We start from the raw sequence: 9,311 nt of genomic DNA on the forward strand, positions 1-9,311 counted from the left end.
CACAGAGTTTCCTTGGTGGAAATTCAAATGTAATGTTGCAATTTCATGGTAAATTTTAACAAGGGCCAAATGAATATATACATTTAAGCAATGTAGGCTCTGGTGGGCAAATAAGACATATAAGCAAGCTCAGATTGAGCCCTAGGGAGGCGGAACGATTGTGGTGATGCTGCTGTAGAGCCAAGTGTGAAGTAGTGTAGCGTACATTGCTCTTACATTAAGACCGCGGGTTTAAACTGAAATCCAAGACTTGTGTATAGATTGTAAATCAACTTTATTTTTGGTTGATGACTCGGACTCTGTATTGTCGATTTTTTTATACATGCACATCATTTTAACTATCATAATCACATATTGGAATCACTTTCCATCGGTGTTAAAACTTTGGACATTTACAAGCACTCACTCTAAAACATCCACTGAAAATGTAACAAAAATTACTTATATATTCTTGGTTCTTTCGGTAAAGTCACGTTGAAGGGAAACAATAAAATAATAAAATATATAGAACAATAAAATTCTCACGACGTTTCGACTGCAACACAAGCAGTCATCATCAGGTGTGAAAACCAACGGCAAGAACACACCTGATGATGACTGCTTGTGTTGCAGTCGAAACGTCGTGATAATTTTATTGTTTTATATATTTTATTATTTTATTGTTTCCCTTCAACGTGACTTTACCGAAAGAACCAAGAATATTAATAACTGCAGTCACGAAAGCTTTAAATCAAAAATTACTTAGCTATGCGATATTTGTTTTTTTATTCGAAGAAATGGGGTGAATCCATCAGAACCAAATCGAATCAAATCCAAATTTCAGCTGAGCTATTGAATTAAAAACAAATTTTGAACCCAAATCCTTATTGCTGGAATGAAAAAAACACAAAACCAATAACAACGTGCAAACATGTAAGTGCCGAAAATATTGAAAACAGTGGGTAAAAATAACTAGGTACTCAACTGCTTCTCTGTCCCTGGTATGGCTGACATATGTGCCACCTATGTTCAAGGTATAAATGTAACCCAGGATAGCAATACTTTATTTTAGAGTATTGCACTTATCATGACACTACTGTTCCTCACACTCACATTTACAACACTTGTGAAATAAAACACAATTTGGATTTATATAGTATGTAAAGGTGACTGCATTTCAAAATATACATAAATCGTAAATATTTATTGCATAGATAATGACAGTCAAATGGGAAAATACATTATAGAGACTGCACTTGAACAGGGGCACGGCGCTTACAACGTGGATGGCCGGTGGGAGTTCAGGACTGTGGGGGCAGCAGAAGAGAAAGAGTGACCTCCCACTGAGCGAAGGTTGACTGGGGCTCAACAGTTGGCCTTGGTTGCTGGAGCAGAAAGTGAGTGGAGGGATTAGAGTAAGATAAAAGGGGAGAGTTAGGCGAGTGTGTGGAGTATAGTAAGTTGAGGAAGGGTAGGCGAGTGCGTGGAGTGCAGTTGGGTAGATGACAGAGGAGAAGTAAGGGAGTGTGAGGTGGGAGAGTTGAGAGGGGTAGGTAGGAGAGTGTACAGCAGAAGAAGAAAAATGCTGTCCAGCTGTTTTTGGACAATTTTTTTTAAACGTGCTGCAATCAAGCCAGATCTGGACAAGAGCCCAGAAGAGAGCCAGATTCCTCTCGTGAACATTCCTCTGGCTCCAGCTTCATCGTCAGATGAAGAGGCAGATGATCCTGCCCTTTGTCTAAATAACACCACCGCTGCTCATCCCACGACTCCTAAATCTGTAAGCTCTTAAACCAATCAAAATTAATCTCTGGTAAGTTGTATCTAATTATTCGTATTTATTATGAGTTGCAATGTATATTAACGTATGAGCATATGCATTTTTGTACACTTCATAACATTTAGCCACGCATTTTTTTCCAGAAATGTCAGCAAGGAACGCAACCCCCAATTTTAATATAATGGCTATAGGAAATAAGAGTTCGCTTTAAGTAATTTTAATTAAGTAGGATTTACCAGGAACATGTCCATTAGGTATAACAAGGGATTCCTGTAGTATTGTTTATATGACTATCATTGTTATTATTATCATTTATATATTGTTGATACTCCTATTCATCGTATTATTAATAAAGTGACATTCACATTACCCACATAATTTCCCCAAGATGCATGTAAGTGTGTATCCCCTCCACTGAGTGTTCCAGGGAAAGTATGACATTGTTCGTGTTAAGACCAAAGTTACTCTCTCCCTTCCCCATATGCAGGGTGTTTCAACACGTGAGGGAGGGTAACAGCGAATCATGTGCTCATCTTGGGCTGCATAAAGTGGGGTTTACTCATGAGCAATCCGGCTCAAGGCCATATGGCAACAGCTAAACGTTTACAAGCAGTGCTCGGAGCACGAGGCAAAGGGCGCAATTGTATTCTCTGTATCACGGGGTTGCAGAGGTGAGAAATTGCAGGGTTTACAAACAAAAAACGAGGTTACGCGGAGGTGAATTCCAAATGTTCAATCTTAACATATATGTACTCAAAATATTCCAATAAAAACCATTACATTTTAGAATCAGATTTTGGGAAAAGGCAACCATAGGTCAGAGGCTGCTTTTAATTACAACATTTAAACATTTCGATTTAAAGCTTTCGTGACTGCAAGGATTCATCTTCTTTGGTTCTTTCGGTAAAGTTACGTGACTTTACCGAAAGAACCAAAGAAGAAAAAACATTTAAACACATTCCTCAATTACACATTTCAGACGAAGGTAATGGTCCGAAAGGTCACTTATTATACAATGTTTACTTTAAAGGCAGGCGTATTATAAATGAATATGTTGGGCTCTTGGCCGTGTCACCACTGAACGCAGCATCACTAAATGCATTGTTTGCTTTATATTTACACATAGAGACAATAGATTGTCAGCAGATAAGTACAGTATATTATCAAGAGAAGTAAATTAATATATTTTACAATGAATTACAGTTTTTACTTTATTTGTTACTATGTAAGTTATATAGCACAGTATTGCATCACTGGATATGAAGCAAAAATCTAAATCTGATCTCAATCAGTTGAACAAAGTATTTGGTGAACTGCGTTGTAGTGGTGCACAAACACAAATAAACAAAAAATACTTTTTGTCAATAGCCTCTATGTGGCCTCAAGAACAAAAACACATATATAATAGGTGACGTTCCAGGCAAGAGCCCTCCTTCCTCGCACATATATGTCTGGTAAAATGTAGATATGCAGTTTAAAGTCTAAAAAACTGTGCTAGCAGAAAACAGCATGTTGGAAAAATGCATCTGTATTCGCCACCATTTACCACTCTCGATGCTGGTGCCCTTGAAAATGTTGCGCGTGTAGCAGGGCCTTACAAATCATCGAGGGTATTATCAGCAAATTCCTTGTGGTAGTGGTGAGTATAGTATGAGAGAACGAATGCCCACTTCAAAGTCATTAGGCACCAAATACAAGTAATGTATAGGCTTGTGGGGTCTGTCAGGGCTGAAACAAACAAACAAATTCAACATCAGAGCTGTAATTTCACGCACAGGTACCCAACACGACACAGCTTCCTTGTCAATCTCACACAGACAGCATTTTCATTCCTGCAGCATTGCACACGCAGTTGTATGAACGTGCAGATTAAGAAGACAGACTGATATAGAAAGAGGCAGACAATAAAACATGACTGAAGATCCCAAAGAGGAAGCATGCGTTTGGAAATTCACAACTGATAGTCCTGAGGTAGAAAAATAGAACTGTAACTCACAATCTAGATAGAATCTTAAAATTAGTGGACAAAATGTACATAGAGCTCTGAAGTAAACATATACTAGACATCTAATTGTTTATCAGATGCGTAAATTACAGATGTCACACTTGAAGAAGTCAACTTGGTGCTCTTCACAGGATGGACTAGATTAAACTGTAGCCATCATTCAAGAAGCGGGACCAGTTATTGTAACAAAATCATCAGACCTATTTATTCAACGTTGACACGTCGTTAATTATTGTGCAAATATATGCAATGTGTCCCGAAGGCATCAGCGAAGGAGAGTGAAGTAATGGCTAATGGCTCACCCTGATGTGCGGAGATGGCCAGTGCCAAGAAGGTGATGAAGCCCACCAGGGCAATCACTTGGAAGCTCACGCCCACAGTAAAGAAGAACCTCAGGCCCTGTATCCAGGTCCGCCAGTAATCCTTGATATACATCACATGGGTCACCAGCGTCCAAATGGCCAGCACACCTATCACAAAAGACAACACACGTCACGTGAGCACAACCAAACATGGCGCATTGCACATGCCTGGACACCCATGGGATTTCAATCTCAAGGGATTTTTCAGGTGAAGGACTTAATATATGAATAAAATACAGATTACAAGCGAAAGTGGACAACATCTGTCATGGGTAGTCATGACACGTACTTGCTATTTAAACAATCTTATTTATTTTGGAATTTGCTATGATTTAGATTTGCTTTATTGCTGTACAGTCCTTAGTTTAATGTTCCTGCTGTTGTTATTTTGGTGACCCAGGTTACCCTTGCAAATGAGCCCATCCTGGTCTTTGTGGAGTTCTCACCACTGGTTTAATAAAATACACTTGAAACGTGAAGTGATACATGGGTGTATGCACATGTTTCTACGTGTGTATTTGTGCGTTTCTGTGTGCAGTGAAAAGTAATTTTACAGCTTTTGAAATTGCCTTCCAAATAAGAGACAAGATTTTAATTATGACATTAAAAGTTGAAGATAAACCGATGTGGTATTTTTTGTTCCCAGCGACATTTGAGAGCCTTTTTAAAGCTATTCCCTCTTTGTTTTAATGTGCAATTCTATTGGGATACAAACGTGACTATGGCTTTATGTGTCCATACATTGCTCACTGAGAAAATGTTATCTTCGGATTACAATCAATTCTGAAACAATGAATCGGAAAACATGGCAATCTGTAAAACATTTTGGAGATTAAAAAGATAAGCTGTTTATTCAGCAAATGACAAACCTCATGACGATGAGACAGCACTCGGCAAGGGGTGTCTTGTTGATTAAAGTGAGCTCAATGTCTGACGCTGCAAGCAGCTGACCCGTGTCTCTCGCTGACTCAGCAAGCCACCGTTTCTCTCAGAAAGCCACCCTCTTCCCTCAGCCAGTCACCCTCTCTCACTCAGCGAGTCATCCTCCCGCCCTTGTCTCTCCAGTGGTGATGTTTAGACACCAACTACTTATTTGAGGCTGAGTAGACCTAGGGGAGGCCTTGGACCAGTTCAAATAATCGTCACTGGTGTTGGCCGTGAGCGGGAATCGCCGGGTTCGTAGCGCTGCGCTAATCACTCCAGTTAAACATGAGTACAATGCACACGTGCATCTGCAGTCGGTGTATCAGCTGGCACCATCTCCACGTGGTGCCGCAACGTTTGTGTGCACATCACCCGGAATCTCGTCAGCTCTCAGCTCAGCCGGCCTGAGCCTGAATGGTGCTTGGATGGGTAACCACCAAGCACAAACAGGATTTGTGGAGCTTTATAGCATAAACATCCATTGTTGTATGAAACTTATTTGTTTCCATGTCTATGCTCCTCGCCTTCACCAATCCGCAATGACTCAACGTGATAAATAATGTCAAATAACCCTCGAGACCCACACAGGTGTGTGGAGGCCCTCATCCAGTAGTGGGCTGACACAAGGGATGCGCATGCATTCAGCAACGCGGCCTTCCCGGTGGAACCTTCGTGCCACGTGCAGTCGTAGAGTATAAATGGAGTTGGCTGTGATCACTCGTGACAATGCGCTCACATAAAACATAAACATGGGTCTTGATAATTATACAAGTGATGCAAACCTGTTTGATACGTGCATAAGTGCGGGTTGCGTAACCTCGTCACGCGTTTCAATTGCTCGCTCCTCCAGGCAATTGCCCCGCGCATCCCATCACAAAACACAAACCCTGATCTGCCGTTGCATGCAACTGGGTAAATCGCTGCTTCCCTTGTATCTCCACGGTTGCCAGCACTACGAACCAGGCTGGCACCGTGCCGGACCTGCATAGCAAGAGCCAGAAGCCCTCAAATGATCCTCAAGGCCCTTTCCATTCATCGTGCCCCTTTGCTAAATGTTACTCGCTTTTAACTAGACTAAGGGACACCTCGAGGAGATGGGATAGACTGAGTTGGATAGGCCAAGTCTTCCATGCCCTATTGGCATGGGTGGCGTGGGGCTTCAGGGCCCTGGGCGCTCCCGCGCTGGCAAAGCTCAGGTCCAGGGCTCGAGGAAATGAGACGTTTGCTATTGCACGCACCTCGCGAGAAATGAAACCAAGGCCTTTACCACAGATGCAAAACCAGAATCACGGCCCGCCACATCAGATGAAGGATGCTATGCTCGATTTGAATAATTGTATGACTAACTGAAATCTCAATAATACCTTTTCATACGTTTGTTCATATGCAGTGGGACACCACATTAAAGTACTTACAACCTGCATTTAGTAAATGAAGTGTAATCAACAGAATTTGTATCAAAATTCTGATAAGAGTAAAGATTTAAAAAATAATTACTGTATCATTATCCAGAACAGTCTTTAGTGAGCATTTTGAATGGGTGTATTCTAGATACTCACTACATAGTGTCTCCCTCGCTTATGAAGCAATTGCGACTGGTGAGAAAATAAGCAAATCTTGACATTGCCCAGCAGTCACTCCGCCACATAGCATGCAGGTGCTCAGAAGCCACGCTTGCCTATCAGCGATGCCTTGATCCACACAGCCCTGCAGCCAGCAGCAGCTCATGCTAACTTTACCTTCGCGAGAATCACACCTAAAGGCCGTGGTGCCTGCTCTTGAGGTCAGCTACACTGTTAAACAGGTGGGCAAGCACTGAGCTAAATCTTCCAAAAAATAATAAAACTGAATACACCAAAACCTTGCCCATCGCAGATTTAACCGTTCGAGCCAAATGTATTGAGGTGCAGTTCGCCGATCGTGCCCCTTTGGCTCGACCATTCGCAATTGACCGCGAGATTCCAGTATGCATCGTAACTGTACTGCTTGCGTTGATGCTGCCACAGAAGAACACACTCAACATTTTTATTTTATTTTGCAAGGTAATATGTTGAACTTCTTTCGCACCGTACGTAGCCAACCATCGTATGTAAGGCCCACTGAGCTTTATCGCTCTTTTCAGAAGCGACCTGACCACAAAAAATAGCTCAACGAAGTGGCTTATCACGTGGAAATTTATAGCAGCCAAATAATCTAAACGTATGTTTTTAAATGTGGAGGGAAAACCTCGAGGACCCGAAGTAAAATCAATGCGACTGCTGGGAGAACATGCAAATTCCCAATATAAAGGCATCAAGGTTGGGATCGAACCCGCGACCTCCTTGTATACCCGGCGAGGCAGTTAACACCTCGCCACCCATCTCGTCTCTCGTGTGGCCCATCACGGGTCCCAGGTCACGCGGTGTTCCCAGCTTCAAGTGGGGAGGCGGTGAGGTCTGCACCGTACGGTACTAAAGAAGTGCAACAGACATACATACAGCCGCCCACGATTTATGTTGTGTCCATAAGTGTATACTTTACACACTTATGCTAATGGGATGTACACTATGTACACTTTTTCAATTCTATACATTGACTGTACAAGTTATATTCATCACTCTAGAAAATATTAATCATATTTGAAGTAAAAAAACTTGTTTCATATTTGGGTTAATGTAGGGTAACACAAAAACAAAAGGAGGGGGTTCGTATTACGAACCGTGAACCAAATCCTTGTTTTCGATTTTCCTTTGAGTTTACGGATCGCGGTTTTGTCGATTGCTGCTATTTTGAAGAACGTAACTAAGGATTTGGTGGAAATTCCACACGGATACGTCAAATGGGGGCGATATGACAGCGAAATATTCCAGTTCCTGAAGATGCCCCCAAAACCCATGGAATATTACTTGAGTTTCAGAAGATGCGCCCTGCACATGGAGCCAAACGTTGGACATTGTGCCATATAACCCTGGACATTGTGCCATATAACCCTGGACATAAAAGGAGAGCTGCACATCAGCACAATGCCGCGCAAGTTGCACCACGTCACGGCGGGATCGTTGCTGCTGGGAGGCCAGCCGGACTGTCAGGAGTCAGGGAATGTTTGTATGAGATTGAGTGGCGACCCGAGTTTACCTTTATCTGGACCGGTCCTGGGCTTCCCCTAGGTCGACTCCGCTTCAAATGATTACATTGTGCTATTTGTAAACATCGCTCCTAGGGAGACAGATGCCACCCACCCCCTCGTATGCCGTTTCGGCCTTCATAGCAGCTCGTGGACAGAACTTGCCCCAAAAAAGTAGGTTACGGCTATTGGAGCGGCATTTGCCTTTGTATCGATGTAAGAGTGTTTTTTGGAAAAGTGTGTGACAAAAGATTGAACGTATGTATGCGGGCGTGTGTTGTGCTTGAGAGTAGAATAAGACGTGTACGTGTTTTGTTTGGGAGTGTGAAACGTGAGGACGTCGTGCGGGGTGTGCGGTGTGATGCGATGGTTGTGCAGGAGCAGGCACCCACCCGAGAGGCCTCCGCAGGCGCCCGTGTAGGGCTGCCCGTAGTGCAGACTCCACACGGCGAACACGGAGGCGCCCACGAGGGCCCCCACGACGCTGAACGCCACTCGCAGCCTCAGGCGCAGCTCGCTCGACGCAGCCATGGCTCCGGCTCTCTGCCACGGCGCCGCCGCCGCCGGAGCGGGAGGAGGAGGAGGAGGAGGCGCCCCGCAGGGGGTGGGGGAGGAGGGGATGGGATCAGGGCGCCTCTCCGGCCAACAACCCCCACGCGAGGGACAGCTGGCAACCTTGTTGTTTCACAACCCGTACAATAAAGTTTTCAGTCTTTTTTTCGTTTCTGTTGTGTTTTTTTTTACGGCCGACTCGATGTTTCCCGTGCAGGGTGTGGATGTGCGGTCTGGTTGAGTGGACGCGCTGCGTTGTCTGTGGTCACTGTGTGACTCTCACTGGCGAGAGGGCACCCCTGAGCGACGGGCTTAGCCTTGCGGCCACTGACTCGCTATAGTTCTGCGTCAAGCTCTCACTCTATCGAATGGTGAGGGTCTTGGCAGATATGTATCCACAATGGAAGTTTACCATCATTGGTTTAAGCAAGGCTTACCCTACGGATAAGACACCGAAGGTTTGAAACCTGTACAATAGTTTGCTAATGAGACATTGTCCGATGTTTGTGTTGAACCAATGTTGTTTAAGATTGTGCACTCCCCAGAAGGCTGTGTGGCTGAGGCGTGTAATAAATTATTGAGTTTTTTTACGTATGTGGAGAGTAA

At 43.6% G+C, this 9,311-nt stretch overlaps 1 protein-coding gene and 1 long non-coding RNA gene across 2 annotated transcripts; one reads left to right on the forward strand and one right to left on the reverse strand.

The window, feature by feature from the left end:
* Nucleotides 1–250: 250 nt before the first annotated feature.
* On the reverse strand, nucleotides 251–9,006 carry LOC116940778 (heme transporter hrg1-A-like). The gene is made up of 3 exons (XM_032950962.2): nucleotides 8,546–9,006; nucleotides 4,067–4,234; nucleotides 251–3,487 (listed from the first exon to the last, which is right to left on the reverse strand). Exons 1-3 carry the CDS (start codon nucleotides 8,682–8,684, stop codon nucleotides 3,354–3,356), a joined length of 441 nt encoding a protein of 146 aa, XP_032806853.1. The 5' UTR covers nucleotides 8,685–9,006; the 3' UTR covers nucleotides 251–3,353.
* LOC142924240 (uncharacterized) lies at nucleotides 7,895–8,870 on the forward strand. The gene is made up of 2 exons (XR_012941436.1): nucleotides 7,895–8,327; nucleotides 8,532–8,870. It is a non-coding gene; the product is annotated as an uncharacterized LOC142924240 (long non-coding RNA).
* Nucleotides 9,007–9,311: the final 305 nt, after the last annotated feature.

This window comes from Petromyzon marinus, chromosome 10, assembly GCF_048934315.1.
Source record: "Petromyzon marinus isolate PM22_M1 ecotype Great Lakes invasive population chromosome 10, UKy_Petmar_22M1.pri1.0, whole genome shotgun sequence".
Taxonomy (NCBI): Eukaryota; Metazoa; Chordata; class Hyperoartia; order Petromyzontiformes; family Petromyzontidae; genus Petromyzon; species Petromyzon marinus.

Excerpts from the sequence above, each read along its gene's own strand:
- LOC116940778 (XM_032950962.2), bottom strand. The coding sequence starts at position 8,684 with ATGGCTGCGTCGAGCGAGCTGCGCCTGAGGCTGCGAGTGGCGTTCAGC. Across the intron at positions 4,235-8,545 it reads CGCCTGCGGAGGCCTCTCGG|GTGTGCTGGCCATTTGGACG; the intron begins GTGGGTGCCTGC and ends CTTTTGTGATAG. Across the intron at positions 3,488-4,066 it reads GGCCATCTCCGCACATCAGG|CCCTGACAGACCCCACAAGC; the intron begins GTGAGCCATTAG and ends TGTTTGTTTCAG.